A 16,456-nucleotide genomic window follows, 5' to 3' on the forward strand; every position below is an offset into this window, starting at 1 on the left:
ACTTTCTAATCTCCTGGTAACAGAAAGTGTGATGTAGAAAAAGCTTGTGCTGCTCCATTTTTCATAGAGGAGAGTCTCCGGAGCCTCTGTGGCACTGATGGAGTGAGCAGAGTGGGACAAGCTGAGAGATCAGGGACAGGAAAAAAACACAGCTGGATGATTGTCTAGCTTTTTGTAAATTTATACAAATCTGCCATGAGAAAACACAACACAGATTTGCACTTTTAAATAATTGAAATATGACTCTTTCTAATCTAAATGGTGTGTGTGTGTGTGTGTGTATGTGTGTGTGTGTGTGTGTGTGTGTGTTGTGTGTTGTGTTGTTGTGTGTGTGTGTGTGTGTGTGTGTGTGTGTGTGTGTGTGTGTGTGTGTGTGTGTGTGGGTGTGTGTGTGAGGCGAGCCATCTCACCTCACAAGACAAAACAAAATCCCCAACATAGTACTGGTTATATTTTCCTCTTTCATATCTGAATGACAACATATCTTTATTTTAGATTATATGGATTATTTAACATTTACAACTGACTGAAATTACAAAAGGAAGTTATTTTTCAAATATGCTGTCATAGTTTACTTTCTTATTTCTATCTTTAGGAAAGACAGTCAAAACCACCATATTTCAGCATCATGGAACAGTCTATCTTCCATTAATTAATAATCAGCTCTTTCATCTTTAATTAAACTTACGATCTTTAAAGCACAGCCCTTCACACACCATCACCACTGCAACCAACCACACACACACACACACACACACACACACACACACACACACACACACACACACACACACACACACACACACACACACACACACACACACACACACACACACACAAAGACAATATAGTGTGTTAACCTCCTTCAGTCAATGTTCAGTGTTATACACATGTGGGCATACAAACACACAGACAAAAATACACACAGTGAAAGATTGGTAACTGCTGACAACAAGGGAAAAAGTGAGTTATATCCGCTCTGATTCCTTCACACACATCAGTCCCACTCAGTGAGAGCAATGAGACAAACAAGGGAAATAGACAGATGAGAGTCCCTCTGTTATTTGCCCTCTGCAGAGCTGCACACACACACACACACACACACACACACACACACACACACACACACACACACACACACACACACACACACACACATACATATACAAATGCACACACACACACACACGCACGCACTCGCAAACACACACACACACACACACACACACACACACAAACACATACACACACAGCAAACTATTATAACAGTAGCTCAATCTGCAGCAAAATAGATCATATCTGTGTGTTCTAGTATGTGTGTTGAAGTAATTTAGACCAAGATTTTACATATCACCAATGTTCATAGCAGAATTTTTTTGTTTTTCTAAGATGTTGTTTCTGAGATGTCTGTTGCCCTAGAAAATCTGTGCAAATATTAGTGATATTTTTGGATCTTAGTCTAATTATGTGTCTCTAATGACAAACACTAGGGACAATGTTTTCTTTTTCCTTTTCTTTAGTAAGTATTGAAGCCACAGAAGCCATCATTTTGCAATATGCAACTTGTAAACAAATAAAATGTAAATACTATTTTTTGTGGGATTCCAGTTTTTAGTTACATAGTACATGTGGGGTCACAATATTATTACAATACGTAATAAGTCATAATGAATAATAATTAATCATTTGTGAACCTGTAAGTCAAATATTTTTTTCTAACATAATTTCTTTTCATCTTGGTGGCTCAGAGGTGTATATAAATCCATATATACTATGATAACATAGAACCACATTTGGATATTAAAACAAACAATATTGGTATAGGCTCTGTACACCATTGCAGGTGTTTTCACCTATTCTGGCTGACTAGACTTCTGCTCAGTTTGAGGTTAGTGGAGCAATGCTGGGAATTACATGAGCCTTTTGTAATACTGTAATTACAATAATACAGTAAAAGTATCATATGTCCTGCCCTAAGAGGAACAACAAATATAAAATAGGCCAATGTCAATTGGCCCATTTCACTGAAGACATTTTGACATGACCAGTAGGAAACGCACTGGCGTAAATAATAAAAAAGAATGGTGGCTGAATTCCATTTAGCTGCTTCAAATTCAGGGTCCTGGTTATTGTGCATGCTGGCTCACTGTCACACTGTCACTCTCACTGGGACACTTCAATAGAATGGAGCCATCCTTAATGTCATTAGTAACACCTGGGCTTTTATAACACGCGTCTGCTGTGAAAAAAGGCCAATCCAGATTCAACAAAGAGTGGAAGCACCTGTGTGGGTGTACAGTGGGTGTGTGGTGCCTAGTCACACTGGTAATCCTCAGATCACTGTCGAGTATCACTGGTTTCGGCCTGAGAGACATTCATGTTTACTATACGACTGTATTCTGTCATTGTAAAAAAATAAATAAGTGATTTATGAAGGCACTTTGCCCTTATTTCTCTGTGCCATTATTGTGAATTGAAAGGTTTTTGTTTATAGTGATTACTGTTTAGCATATATTAGGTTTATCTTAAGCTTTTAATGTCTATTCTATGTTTCTTATTAACTTTGTTCTTGTCTTTTGACAGAGAGAGCTGAATGCATTGCAATCTGATATAACTCAAGCAAATGAGGGGCATATATGCTGAAAATACAAACATGATCAAAATGCTGTGTATCTACTATTTTCCTTTCACCTTTGTTTTTATTAAATCTATCTGAATGCACAGTAAATAATTAAATCAGTATACAAACAGAATAAAAACAATGTGAGAAAATTAAATCCTTTAAATAATAACGTGTGACTGAACATATTTGAGAGCTGCACTATTGAAAACAAAGTGAACCACAGTGACGGACAGCAAAGAGGACACTGTTGTAGAATGTAATACAGCTTAAGCCCTGAAAAACTCTAACCAATGTATGAAATAAAATACTTTGTCACACAACCTATTAACCCATAACCTCACAAGAGTGGGTGGAGAAGTGACAGTTACATATGTTGTAGTGTGTGTTTGAAAATCGAAAATCTTTTCAGATGGCCAAATAAGGGCGTATAGATTTATTTTACAAGATACAGTAACAATAACAGTAAGGACAAAATCAGGCACACGCATATTCTTTATAATGGGTATTAATTAAAGAAGCCAACCCTAGTTAAGCTGTGAGACGTCACTCAGTATTACAGTCACTAACACTCTCTCTTATCAGTTTTAATTCTTTTTCTGCTGCTCTTTCATTTCAGTGCTTCTTACAGCTCTGCTCTGTGGACTCCTCAGTTCCTCAAACTCATTTTGCGCTTGTTATTTTGCTGTCAGCAGTTTCTTTCCACAAAGTAGTTGTGTTTATGTAGAGTGATTGAGACGCAAAACCATACAGCTAACTTTTACAACCTATAGGCTATATCATGCAGGTCAAAACACTGCATGATGCTTAACATGTTACTGAATAAACAACAGAAACTGTAAAAGGTACATTGTATTCCATCTCTGTTCCACAAACAATTCTTTTTGAACATTGCATGTGTGAATGCGAGCTCTCTTGGACATGATGGATTTGTTGGAAACACCTATATCTCCTCCACACACTGGCAGTTCCATATGCAAGCCAAGTGTGTGTCCTGCTCTGTCACTCTGTTGGGGTGCCAGTGAGTCTGACTTGCAGGAAAATGTTTCATGGGCTTCCATTCTCTGCTGTGTGATGTTTCTCCAGGTTGCTGTTCCATCTACTCAGACTGAATGACAGTGAGGTTGCTGTTCTTGTCAAGTTGTATGACTCTGAAAGTGAAACCATGCCTGGCATCTTCACTTAATGCAGTGGTAGCGCCTTAACATCAGTCAAAAGCACACACAGCACGCTGAGTGATTATACAGAGAAAACAAGATGAATATTTTACACCACTGGAAGATATCAACTACTTAAATGGCTAAGACTCTATGATGAGTGCAAGGTGTGTGTGTGTGTGTGTGTGTGTGTGTGTGTGTTTTACATGTTTGAATCATAGTAGGTTTCAAACACAAAGTATCATTCTTCATCTAATTTATTAACTAAAAATACGATAACTGTGAAACTTCTAACAACAAATAGTGAGAGCTAGTGAGCTTTGTGGAGTGAAATGTAGAGGTCTCCTGTCTCCATCTTGTGGGTAGTTGGAGGTACCAGTGCCTGGACAGTCCTTAAGTCAAAACACCTTTTCTACAGTGGATTAAGTACAATTGAGCATTTCATTTTCAATATCTTGTGACACTTACTAAAATATTCAAATCTGACCTACATGCAGGTGGGATGAAATGCCATTAGATCATCATCACAGCAACTTGAAAAGTATCCATGATGAACTGGGCGAAGTATTTGGACTCCATAAGATATTCAAAGAACTGTAAAGCTCTGACAACTGTGCAGATATATTTAACACGTGTGACCTCACATGACTGAATGATATTAGAACTCTTCTAACTGTAAGTGATGCTATGAATTGGACTGCTTATTGATTAGCCGTGTGGGACTTTGTAGACTCCCTGGGGTATGATTTGTTGATGTATTTATTTAGTTTGTTGTTGTGTTCATGTTCCTTTGTTTGTATGCTCCTGCAAGGTGCAAATGCTCCCTATACATTTAAAAAAAAAATGTTTTAATGGGCTAAGACTACTGGCAGATAATCATTTATGGAACATCTACATAAGCAGCTGCAGCTCAAAAGATTATGCCTGCCAGCGCCGTATTTTAGAGATATAAAGGGCGCTAATGCCTGTTAGTGTCCTATAGGGCAGAGATATTCAACAGCGGGTCCGTGACCCCTAGGGGGTCCTCAGAGTAAGTGCAGGGGGGCCACCATATTATGTCTAAAATATTTTTGAAAGTTTCTTTTTTCAAAAATTCAAATATGTCTGAAAATATACAATAATATGAATCCAACCTATTATTAGGAAAGATAATTTGGCCTATTTGTGAAAAGAAAACCATTTCATTTACACATTGAAGATAAGCTTAATATAGGTAGCCATACAGTTAGGCTTAAGAATTCACTGTGCCTTCCACATATATGTGTAACATTAAAACATGATGTATAAATAATATATATCTATTCATTTTCATCCATCCGGCCCAGTTTAACATGCAACTCAATTTTATACAATATACACTCACCTTAAAGATTATTAGGAACACTCTACTAATAGCGTGTTTGACCCCCTCTCGCCTTCAGAACTGCCTTAATTCTTCGTGGCATTGATTCAACAAGGTCCTTGAAGCATTCTTTAGAAATGTTGGCCCATATTGATAGGATAGCATCTTGCATTTGATGGAGATTTGTGGGATGCACATCCAGGGCACGAAGCTCCCGTTCCACCACATCCCAAAGATGTTCTACTGGGTTGAGATCTGGTGACTGTGGGGGCCATTTTAGTACAGTCAACTCATTGTCATGTTCAAGAAACCAATTTGAAATGATTCAAGCTTTGTGACATGGTGCATTATCCTGCTGGAAGTAGCCATCAGAGGATGGGTACATGGTGGTCATAAAAGGATGAACATGGTCAGAAACAATGCTCAGGTAGGCTGTGGCATTTAAACAATGCCCAATTGGTACTAAGGGGCCTAGAGAAAACATCCCCCACACCATTACACCACCACCAGCAGCCTGCCCAGTGGTAACAAGGCATGACGGATCCATGTTCTCATTCTGTTTAAGCCAAATTCTGACTCTACCATCTGAATGTCTCAACAGAAATCGAGACTCATCAGACCAGGCAACATTTTTCTAGTCTTCAACTGTCCAATTTTGGTGAGCTTGTACAAATTGTAGCCTCATTTTCCTATTTTTAGTGGAGATGAGTAGTACCCGGTGGGGTCTTCTGCTGGTGTAGCCCATCAGCCTCAAGGTTGTGTGTGTTGTGGCTTCACAAATGCTTCGCTGCATACCTCAGTTGTAACGAGTGGTTATTTGAGTCAAAGTTGATCTTCTATCAGCTGGAATCAGTCGGCCCATTCTCCTCTGACCTCTAGCATCAACAAGACATTTTCACCCCCAGGACTGCAGCATACTGGATGTTTTTCCTTTTTCAGACCATTCTTTGTAAACCCTAGAAATGGTTGTGCGTGAAAATCCCAGAAACTGAGCAGATTGTGAAATACTCAGACCAGCCCGTCTGGCACCAACAACCATGCCACGCTCATAGTGGCTTAGATCACCTTTCTTTCCCATTCTGACATTCAGTTTGGAGCTCAGGAGATTGTCTAGACCTGGACCATACCCCTAAATGCATTGAAGCAGCTGCCATGTGATTGGTTGATTAGATAATAGCATTAACGAAAAATTGAACATTGGTGTTCCTAATAATCTTTAAGGTGAGTGTATGTACAGTAGTAGGGGTTCCCTACTCGTCTCTCTTTCAGCTAAGGGGTCCTTAGCCTAAAAAACGTTGAAGACCCCTGCTATAGGGCACTAATGCCTGCTGTGTCACATCGCCACCACATCGCCACCAAGTGGACAAATCAGGTAACTCCAGAATGCTACTGTCAGGGAATGGCATCATTTCTGCAATCAACCATCCCCCCAAAAAAATTAACCATCACTATAAAAGTTACTTCAATCAGCTGTGCTTCAGGCGAACACTTGGACAGCAAACTTCCAGGTGCAGGTACACACATGCCGGTAAGTAAAAATAAGTTTGGCTGTGCAGGATGGTCAGAAAATTAAGGAGAAAATTAAGTGTACTAGTCTCGCATTGCCAGACCTATTTCCCCAGCGCTGCGGAGTGAATATGTATCAGTACGGGCCTGATCTGTACTGCTGATAGTTTGCCACTCTGACGTCAGCACGTACTCAGTCAGCGCTGACTAGCATAGCATCGTGGTCGTGCCTGCCCTTCACATCCGTCCACATCCTACTAGGCTTTGCTCCCAAGCGCAGCACAACGATGGCCCTGCTCAAGTCAAACAAGGTGATCTACTGCCTGGGGAAGATTTCCCCGTCCCTGGGAGTTGTGTCCGCCCGCAACAGGTAAACAGTAATAACACGCTCAAAACTAACGGACGCAGAGACAAATATCGTTAGAAAAGGCTTTCTTCATGCTCTAGCTAGCGAGCAGCTCACATTGGTTTTGCAGCTAACGTTAGCTTGACCGGGCAGACAAGCCGTTATTTTATTGTTAACGTTTACGGTTCTCTCAGCCATCACATTTATGTTGAAGCTTCACTGCTCTGTTATTACTTTAGCCATACTAACTGGTTAACTTTATTAGCTACAGGGGTCAAATTATTTCAATAGGCCCCCGATGGGCTGTCAGAGGTTAGCTCCTGTGGCGAGAGCTAGCGTTAATGTTCATATGTAGCGAACGTTAGGTTAACCTTACTGACTCCCGTTTTTTACTCTTATTAACTCTCAGGTCTACACCTGGTGTGATGGACGTCCTCTCTGATTAGCACTAATTTGACCTCAGCGAGTAACTTGCTATCATTGAAGCTCGCTGCTGATGAAAGTCACGTTGATTGTCAGCAGCACAAGTTTCCATTAAGACGTCGCCGGTGTGAACATAAAACCTATGGAATCGGTTCCTTTATAGTAACGTATTTATAATATATTATGTTGGGTGGCTGCTATTTTCTTTTGTTTGGGTTTTAAAAGCAACTTTTATTAAGGATAGTCGATCGCGATGGCTTCAGCTGTCAAATCCCACGCACAGTTTGAGCTTAGCGACTTATCGTAGTTGGAGAAGACGTGCGAGCTGATTGGCTGTCCTGTTCCGCCTTTGATCGCTGATTGGCTGTCCTGTTCCGCCTTTGATCGCTGATTGGCTGTCCTGTTCCGCCTTTGATCGGTTATTGGCTATTTTTTTTGCGGCGAAGCTGGGAAAGTCACTACCACCGATGTCCTTTCAGGGTCTGCTTGGAGGGCAAACACGTTTAGAACTTTTGCTTTTGCTGCACCTTATATGCATACACAATATCACATGTAGCTTTTGTAAATAGTAGACAACTTCACGGTGGCGGTTTGTACGTGTCTTTGCTCAGCCTCTGCTTGTGTATCCGGAGGTGTAACTGTAGGCTAGCTGGTGCTATCATATTTCTGTCTGTGTGGGTGTGTTTCTGCGATCGTCTCATCCTATCGGCTTATGTTCAAGCTCATTGGTCTGATTTCAAAGAATAAGTAAATGACAATAGTTTTTTTTCACCACCTGTAACTGGACGTTTTTATTGTATGTTAGACGCTAGTATCAAGAGCAGTTGGTGGGGAAGGAACACCCTTTCGAGCTGAGCAATCCTGCCCTGGAACTTGCCAAAAAAGACCTTCGGTCTTTTGATCACTGATAATAACTTGTCAGTCACTGTGATGTTTATATAAACGCTGAAGTTCAAAGGTTCTGTGTGCATGTACGCTGCAGATGCAGGCAGAATGGGAACACTGGACCCAAATGCCCTTTACAGAATGATTCTCAATTGTACAATTTTGTTTGTGTAATAAAACTACATAGTAAAATAATTGCAACCTCTTCTGTTTACACTTTGCACAGACATGCTTATCATTTTGGTACCTTATTTATGTCCTCACATGTACCTATATACAGTACATGTCTTTTTTTTTTTTTTTTTTTTTAATAAATAAAATCATGCCAACACTTAGTATTCTATGCAAAAAAGATATGTATAAAGGCTTTAGGCCACCCTACACATTATTTTAGGTCCAGTTTAATATGCAACTTCATTTTATACAATATATGTAGTAGGGGGTCCCTGATCTGTCTCTCTTTCAGTTAAGGGGTCCTTGGCTTAAAAAACGTTGACCCCTGAACTACACAATGCAATGAATGTAATACCTCTCTGACACAGTCAAAACATTATAAGCTAACCCCATTGTATTTCGAGTTTACAGTTGCATAGCTGGACTCGGCACATAACTTTTTTTTTTTTTTTTTTTTTTACTTAAACCCCTTGATTTTTATGCAATAAACATGTTTGTCAGTGAACTGTAGTCACTATTTAATAAACCAGTCAGTGTGATATGATTTAAAAAATATATATATATATATTTATTGGTTTGGAGACTCTTGCCCTTTGCAAAGTGCTCAGTCCTAAATTTAGCTACAAAGTTTAGAGGCTTTACAAAGTCGAGGAAACCTGAGACAATATGTGAGCAACAGTGCGGTAAAGGTCGCAACACGCAGCAACCTTCATGCATCAAGCAGATGTGTGACAGAATTTATTTAATTTGTCTAAAGGAAAAAAGGTTACAGTGAGGAGACAAGTATTATATTAGTAGCAGTCCTTTATGACATATTAGCCAAATATCCAGTAGAAAAGCATTCAACAATGCAGTACACTGATTTTATAAGCCTTCAACACATATCTAATAATCTAACTAGGTTAAATTTGGTAGATTTATTTTTTTACTTTTCTTTTTTTCTTACTATTGTACTCTTGTAATGTAGGCTGTAGGCATTTCTTTCTTTCAGTAGTTAGTTGCATACTTTAACAAGTTGAAATGTTTGAAGAGCTAACACTGCATTCATCTCTGCTTTGTTGGTGTGTTAAACCATTAAAATATCTTCAGTAGATTTCAAACAATGCTATTTTATTTAAAATGCAGAACGCATGTCATGCACCGATGATTGGCATGTGTTTTCCTGGATGCCACGCTGAGAGAGACACTTCCAAAACATCTGTGTTGAGCTTCCTTATTCTAAGTTTTGGATGTTTTTGCCTCACCCATCTCCTTTCCACTTACATCAACTTTCATTTTCACTTTCATCATCACTTTTTTTTTTTTTTTTTTTTAAGAGTGATGAAGGGGCTGTGATCCTGTTCAGGTTTTATTAAGTTGGCACCCACACCTACCAGTGTGTGTAGACATAGTTAGAAAGTTTTTTAAAAGAAAGAAAGAAAAGCATTTATATACATACTTTCATGCAATTTATTATAGTATGTTGTACGTAACAAGTCTAAAGTGGATCTAATACATTTACACAGCCTGCCCTGCACCACTGTCATGTGCATGATGAGTTGTAGAGTTCAGTGAGGTGAGGTCAATAGGTCATAGGGCATGACCTTTTTACATTTGATATGCAGCTTTCATTTGCTGTCTTTAATGCTGGTTTACTTACTTCTCTGCCGGTACTCACTTTTTTTGTTTACGCAAGTATTACCCAAGGCTGAATATCTCCAATGATTTCCCAAATTGCTCCGATTTGGATTCACAAGGACCCGATTCGATTACATTTCCGATTCAATATAATTTATGTTAGGGAAATTACGGTTACAATACCAATGTTGCTTACAGATAAAAGACATTCTCAGAACCTCACACATTTTTTTTAAATAATTCACCAGGTTAATGTTAACATCAAGAATTGGCCCCCAAAAAGTTTGTTTAAAGTGTTTTTTTACTTAACGGGACTTACATTATGTTAACATCATTAACCTATTAAAAGATGGATTTCTGGGTTTTTATTAATCGATCACAAGGCAGATCACTCAAACAAAGGTTGATTTTAGTTGGAGAATTAACCCAGCCCTAGTATTTACTCATTCCTCTTACAAGGGGATATTTCTATTTTCACAGATCAGTAATTTTGTTTTTTTATTATAAGCAGTGATTTGTATTGTTCATGAGAATATTTTAGCGTTTACTTTTATAGTGAATCTGTGAATAATGTTGAATAAATAATTTAATTGGTGGGTAGTGACTTGGTGAACAAGGGTGTTTGTGTTTTTAGACCTGTATTAACTGTTACTCTAGGTCTTGGACTCTGAATGAATTATAATATTTGTTTCGTTAAACTTGTGCCCACTGAGCATGTGTCGTTCATGTGTCGCTACGTCAGTGTGGTATCCTCAGGTCACATGAAGAGTTAAGCTAGAGCATTAGGCCCACAGCATGTTACAGGAGCAAGGCTAATCCAGCCATCGCATTAGTGTGACCGGTTTCACCTAAGGCCTTGAAAACTTAAGAAGTAGCTCATTTCATAACCTTGTAAGGTTTCATTAGGGTTTTCCGTTTATGGGGCGGATATCTGTTTTTCAGTGCAGTGAGCACAGATGAACTCTTGACTCTCTTCAGTGTTTGCCATGTCATCCACATCACCATTCATCTGACTTGGCGTTTTTGCAGCTCATGGTGGGGTGGAGTGCAGATGGGTCCCCCCGATCCCATCCTGGGGGTGAGCGAGGCCTACAAGAGGGACACCAACCCCAAGAAGATGAATCTGGGAGTTGGAGCCTACAGGGATGACCAGGGCAAGCCATTTGTGCTCAGCTGTGTGCGCAAGGTAGGTTCTCTCTCTCTCTCTCACTCACACACACACACACACACACACACACACACACACACACACACACACACACACACACACACACACACACACACACACACACACACACACACACACACACACACACACACACCAAAAAAAAAAGTACTCCACTATACAGAGAGTTGGATGGAACATTTTAGCATGCAGTGTATGTTTGGCTGTATGTTAATAATTAGGAGAATTTCTGCCCTGTGAGAAATTGTGTATGTATTTGATTTGTGTCTTAACTAAATCATTGATGATTTATGTACAAAGCATGGAATACCATTCAAGGTAATGACTTTCACACTTTTCTTCTAGGCAGAGGCTGTTATTACAGCCAAACAGATGGATAAGGAGTACCTTGCCATTGGTGGTTTGGGGGAGTTTACCAAGTCCTGCGCCCAGCTCGCTCTCGGTAATGACAATGAGGTCCTGAAAAGTGGCAGGGTAAGTTGGGGTGGTGACTACTCCAAACTAAATGAAGTTCAAATCGGCTGTGACAGTTTTAAGTCCACATCAGTGCAGCTGTTCTCTTCTCCCAACAGAACATTACTGTCCAGACCATCTCAGGAACTGGATCTCTGCGCATTGGAGCCAACTTTTTGGTGAGGTCTTCTTGTATTCATCAGTCACACAAACGAAACCCTAGGTCAGGCTGTTTATCTCACCAGAACTTTACTTTGTCACAGTCTCGATTCCATGGTCCACGTGATGTGTACCTGCCCAAACCCTCCTGGGGAAACCACACACCCATCTTCAGAGACGCTGGCATGCAGCTCAAAGCATACAGATACTACGATCCGTCCACCTGTGGCTTTGACTTCAAGGGAGCTCTCGATGACATCTCTGTAAGATGGACTAGTCAAGAGAGTCTGTAATGTTCATGGCATTGTAAGTTGACTAACCAGAACCTTTCTTTATGTCACAGAAAATCCCAGAGCAAAGCGTGATCATGTTGCATGCTTGTGCCCACAACCCCACCGGTGTGGACCCCAGGCCTGAGCAGTGGAAGGAGATCTCTGACATTGTGAAGGTGAGTAGACCTTTAGACAGTTCAAAAGCCACAATTTATAAGCACTGTACTTTATTGAGCTGTTATCACTTGCACTATTATTAACTGGTTGTCTCTGTCTGCTTTTTCAACTTATAGAAAAGAAACCTGCTTGTGTTCTTCGACATGGCCTATCAGGGCTTCGCAAGTGGAGACATCGATCGTGATGCCTGGGCTGTGCGCTACTTCATTGAGCAGGGCCACAACATCCTGCTGTCCCAGTCCTTTGCCAAGAACATGGGACTCTATGGTCAGTCAGCATTCAGTACAAACTCTTCTTGAATAAATATTAATAAAGATGACATGCAGATTGTCAAATTTCATTATGGAAAGAGTAGAAATGGTACTGGTAAGTTTACCTGGATAGGGTCTGGTCATTTTGAGTATGTGGTTATTTGTGATAACACATTTCTGGCCAAACTGCAGTATCTATTGGAATTAGAGTTGATTTAAAAAATATAATAATAAAAAAAAAAAAAGAATTCTGTGTTATGTGACTGTCAGAGGATTAAAAATCTACATAGTGACTGAACAGGTGAACTGTAGTTTGTGTTTTACCACCACCCAGTGGTAAAAAGTAGTTGGTGAAACAACATGATTTATTCAAATGAGCATTCAGACTTTCACCGCTTTACATTGCCATCAGACAGCCCTTTTGGACGGGGAACTTGAGCCATTCTATGCTCTCTTCAAAGCCACCAGTGTCCTTTTTGACAAAACGTTGTTTTACCTCGCAGAACAGGGAAGTTCTGCTTCCTCGATCAGTTAGTGTTGTTGTGTGACTTTGGTGTTTTTATAGGGTAAGTTCGGAGATTTTTCGTTTCACAGACATGAGTTGATCAGACTTAACATTCAATGTGCATGTTGATATTCACAGGTGAGCGTGTGGGTGGCTTCACTGTGGTTTGTAATGACGCAGAGGAGGCAAAGAGAGTAGAGTCTCAACTTAAGATCCTCATCAGACCCATTTACTCCAACCCACCAATGAACGGCGCCAGAATTGCAGCAACCATTCTCAACACACCAGATCTGCGCTCACTGTGGTATGTGCTTATACTGTAGATCCATACATTGTGCACAATACCTGAACTGAATGTGTAGTTTGAATATTATATATTTTTTTTAAAACGCGTGTCTCGAGATCAAGTCTCTATCTTTCATATTCACCAAACTGTTCAACATACATGCCACAATCTATTCCTTGATCTGTTTGACCCTGCTGTCATTCATCCCAGGCTGGAGGAGGTCCATGGGATGGCCAACCGCATCATTAAGATGAGAGAAGAGCTAGTGGCTGGTCTGCAAAAGGAGGGCTCCACCCACAACTGGCAGCATGTCACTGACCAGATCGGGATGTTCTGCTTCACAGGCCTCAAACCTGAACAGGTACGCTCACGCACACACAGGCACACACAGGCACACACATTTTTCTGTTAAAAATAAGGCTGCAGGGACCAGGAACTTCCTGGATGCTCTCCTGGTTGTCCAAAATGAAAAACCTATTCTTTTAAGATGATACAAATGCACTAAGAAAAATAATTTGCAGCTTTCAGAGAAGTATTTAAAGCAAAGAAGAAAAAAAAAAACCAGCCTTGTCCTTATTTTAAGGTAAATTTACCACATCAGTCTGGCTCACTGCAATAGGAGATTTGTTTTTACATTGAAACCTTATCGTGAATGTAAGCACTTGTTCTGGTATTAAATTGAAAACCCACCTAAAAAGGGCCTTTTTATTTTAAAAACATTTTTTCTTGTATAATTACGTACCAGCATTTGTCCTCTACAGCTGCTCTAATATAGTCTAAATATATCTTCTATAGAGCTTCTCTCAGGCTATTCCCCACAGGCCCTGAAAACTGCAGTTCTTAAGCCACAATTAAAAAAGAACCAACCTGACCAATGAACAATTACAGGCCCATATCAAACATCCCAATTTTGAGTAAAATCATTGCATAGGCTGTTTTCTAAGTGCTGAACACTTCCTTGGTCCCTAAACAATTGTTTTGAGTCAGGATTTCGACCACAGCACTGTTGACTCTTGAATGATATCCCTTTAAACACAGACAGTGGAAAGGTTTCTTGATATTATTAGATCTAAGTGCCTCATGCGAAACAGACGACCACAACATATTACTAGACCGACTACAAAACAGGGTTGGACTATCTGGCACAGTGTTAAACTGTACAGTAGGCTCGACTACTGTAACCGTGTCTTTACAGGTCTCTCTAAAAAGAAAAGTTGATCAGGCAGCTTTGAGATACATTGAGAGAACAAAGTGCAGTGGGAATGTTTGTTGTTAAATTACTGACGTGTGGATTTTGAGTTGTGTGTGTGTTCATTCATTGTTCCTGCAGGTTGAGCGCCTGACCAAGGAGTTTTCAGTGTACATGACCAAGGATGGCAGAATTTCCATGGCAGGCGTGACCTCTGGGAATGTGGGCTACCTGGCACACGGCATCCATGCAGTCACCAAGTAGAGTGGATCCTGCTGGGAGAGCTACGAAATCAAAGCAGCAGTGTTGACGAGGAGCTTAATGCGTCACTTATTCTCTGTCTCCTCCATTCCACGTTTTAGAAAAGAGCTCAATGTTTAGTTAAGACACACGAGTTCAACTTGGAACAGATGCTGCTGTCAAAACGGTTTAGTTTCTGTTTAACTTTTGTTAGTTTAACATTTCATTGAACAGGGTCCCCTGCCAAATTGTAAAATACATGTTTTCTTCCACTACTGATGAATCATCTTTGCTTATTTATTATGAAAAATCAACTGTTGGCTGTGCATTAGTGTCCTCCTAAATGTGTGCTGTTGATGTGCTGGGGGCACCACTAACTATAAAACATCCAGGAACCAACAACAGGTTGGACTGAATCAATTTCACCTACAAGTTGAGATCTCTTTTGCTATGTTAAGCCTTTTTTTTTCTTCTTAACTTTAATGGTGGAGTCGTAGCACTTTATAAGTTGTAAGGCACTGTTGACTTTCAAGATTAGGCTGGCATCTTAACTTATTTGTCAATTAGTTAATCAATTCACTATCGGGCTATTCTGTGGTTGTCCATCTGGACTAATCAATCATCGAGTAATTTCCTAATTATCTCAGTTTGAAATTTTCCGAGCTATCTCTCAGTCAGTCCCTCTTTAACCCCCGATACAAACAAGCACACAAGCCAAACATGGTTAAAAGCATTTAATACTTGGAATGAATTCCACAATGGAGATGTTTTCCATATGTCACCATATCCCCACATCAATAGCCCCATTTTTAAATTTTATTTTAATCATGGAGTATTTGATACAAGTACAAACGTCTCTGTGTGGGTAAAGATGAGTGGAGTACGTTAACGGGGTGAACACCAGACAGTTCCTAAAGAAACATGCACATGCTGCTCTTTCACTCAGACATCAAGATGTATGTGTGTATGTTAGTGTATCAATTTGTTCATCATTGATACAGTGAGGCACAAACAACATTTAGAAATGTGGGGTTTTCCCCCAGTCAACTCATACCTCTCAAACGTCTGCCAGTACGCCTCCATGTTTTGCATTCTGTCATAAAATAATGGATCTTTTGGCATGTACCTTATTGAACAAACAATAAATAGTTATAGAGGAATGATCTTTTCTAATGTGCTTTTTTAAAAATGCAGTTAATGTTATCCTTTTCCTTACAGTTTACCCAATTTTCCAAGCTTATGTGCCTGAATCTTGTTTGTCATTTGATGGTTTGACATACATATATTACAGTAATATCATACTAGGTATACATGGACATAGGTTCATCTAATCTTAAAATCTTACTGTGTAATGAATCTTTCATTTTTGCCATAACATTTGATTTTGTTCCTCCTGTCAACAACTGACTTGAGGTGAATGTGAGAACAGGAATGTGCACAGACATTTGGAGGGGCTATTGCTCTAACCTGGAAAAAAACGGTGGCTTCACTTAATAATTCTGGTTGAAATAACTTATGATTTGGCACCATAAATAATATTTATGTTTATATATATATATATATATATATATATATATATATATATATATATATATATATATATATATATATATATATATATATATATATATATATATATATTAGGGGTGGTACGGTTCACAAAACCCA

The 16,456-nt window shown here is 39.5% G+C and overlaps 1 protein-coding gene across 1 annotated transcript; it reads left to right on the forward strand.

The window, feature by feature from the left end:
- The first annotated feature begins 6,827 nt into the window (after positions 1-6,827).
- On the forward strand, positions 6,828-15,951 carry LOC120556085 (aspartate aminotransferase, mitochondrial-like). The gene is made up of 10 exons (XM_039795471.1): positions 6,828-6,995; positions 11,100-11,256; positions 11,602-11,730; positions 11,829-11,888; positions 11,973-12,131; positions 12,212-12,316; positions 12,434-12,584; positions 13,212-13,377; positions 13,570-13,720; positions 14,690-15,951. The coding sequence occupies exons 1-10, from the start codon at positions 6,913-6,915 to the stop codon at positions 14,810-14,812; spliced, it is 1,284 nt and encodes a 427-aa protein (XP_039651405.1). The 5' UTR covers positions 6,828-6,912; the 3' UTR covers positions 14,813-15,951.
- The last annotated feature ends 505 nt before the right edge of the window (positions 15,952-16,456 follow it).

This window comes from Perca fluviatilis, chromosome 3, assembly GCF_010015445.1.
Source record: "Perca fluviatilis chromosome 3, GENO_Pfluv_1.0, whole genome shotgun sequence".
NCBI lineage: Eukaryota > Metazoa > Chordata > Actinopteri > Perciformes > Percidae > Perca > Perca fluviatilis.

Coding starts and splice junctions, on each gene's coding strand:
- LOC120556085 (XM_039795471.1), top strand. CDS start 6,913: ATGGCCCTGCTCAAGTCAAACAAGGTGATCTACTGCCTGGGGAAGATT. Junction 11,889..11,972: donor GCATTGGAGCCAACTTTTTG/GTGAGGTCTTCT, acceptor ACTTTGTCACAG/TCTCGATTCCATGGTCCACG. Junction 13,378..13,569: donor CCAGATCTGCGCTCACTGTG/GTATGTGCTTAT, acceptor CATTCATCCCAG/GCTGGAGGAGGTCCATGGGA.